The sequence below is a fragment of the Sinocyclocheilus grahami genome, unplaced genomic scaffold, assembly GCF_001515645.1.
Source record: "Sinocyclocheilus grahami isolate Dianchi unplaced genomic scaffold, SAMN03320097.WGS_v1.1 scaffold11843.1, whole genome shotgun sequence".
NCBI lineage: Eukaryota > Metazoa > Chordata > Actinopteri > Cypriniformes > Cyprinidae > Sinocyclocheilus > Sinocyclocheilus grahami.
The window spans coordinates 2,845-3,979 of NW_015514075.1; the positions used below are offsets into that span (position 1 = coordinate 2,845).

Consider the following 1,135-nt stretch of genomic DNA (forward strand, 5'->3'; position numbering starts at 1 on the left):
TTGCTGCTCAAGAAACATTTCTGATTATTATCAATGTTGAAAAACGTGATATTCTTTTGGAAAACGTGATATATACGCATATGTCGCATGATAAATAACGCAAAATAAGTCAAATACAAGGATTTATTATGGGGAAGATGTTGACAATTGGTGTAAAATATTTAAAAAGTTTTACTAATAATTGAATGTCATTGTTTTTAAGTTTCTTGGCTTCAAACTTTAAAATGCCATTATTAAAGCTGCAGTTTTCGCCATAAATGCGCCACTGGGATCCAGTGGTTCTGCCACTCCATCTGTGTTTGAAGAGGATGCAGACAGCTGGATGAGCCAGAGGTTCTCACAGACAAGCTGGCGCCAGGCTTTCACACAATCACAGGATATGTAAAGACTTCAATAACGACCCATTAGGCCTAATGATTGAGAATCGATCAGGCGTTAACTCCTCCATGCATATGTTAATGTGGTGCCGGGACGGGCTTATATATATGCATGCCGCTTCTGGAGGCCTGGCAGACAGTCTTGGATTTTACTGGGATAGATTCACGTCCTCAGACACACAGGCAGCAATCATGCTCAATAAGTTTTCTGTCGACTGGCTCGCCCAAAGCTTTCACGATTCGGCGCCTCTGGAGGTTCTGGAGCCGGAGAAGACGACGCACAGGCCGCACGTGCCGTGTCTGGTTCAACCGAGACCGCCAACATCCTACGACAAGGTTTATCTGCAGCCAAAACCAAAGGTTGCCAAAGTTGAACAGAAACCAGAGACCATTAAGGAGAATGAGGTCACGACTCCAAGACACTGCTCATCTCCAAGCTGTAAGTATATGCGCTTCAATGCATTTCCGATTAATGCAAATGGAAACAGAGCGTGTTTTAATATTATATCTCATGCTCAGTTTCAGAAAACAGCGGCTATTCGTCCGGTTATGAAAGCGAAGCGGCCGCGTCTGAATGTGCGTCGCGCAGAATCAGAACCAAGTTCACTCCGGAGCAGATCGACAAGCTGGAGAAAATCTTCAGCAAGCACAAATACTTGGACGCGGGAGAAAGAGTGAAAACCGCGTTGAAACTCAATCTGTCAGAAACTCAGGTGAGACTATTCTCTTTGTTTAAATGCATCATCGAGAATAAAAAA

General features: G+C 43.6%; 1 protein-coding gene across 1 annotated transcript; it reads left to right on the forward strand.

Annotated features, from left to right (window-relative positions):
- Nucleotides 1-347: 347 nt before the first annotated feature.
- LOC107578758 (homeobox protein vent1-like) lies at nt 348-1,090 on the forward strand (the record flags this gene model as incomplete). The annotated part of the gene is made up of 2 exons (XM_016264679.1): nt 348-816; nt 897-1,090. Coding segments are annotated over exons 1-2 (597 nt in total), but the record flags the coding sequence as incomplete, so codon positions are not given.
- Between the last annotated feature and the right edge of the window lie 45 nt (nt 1,091-1,135).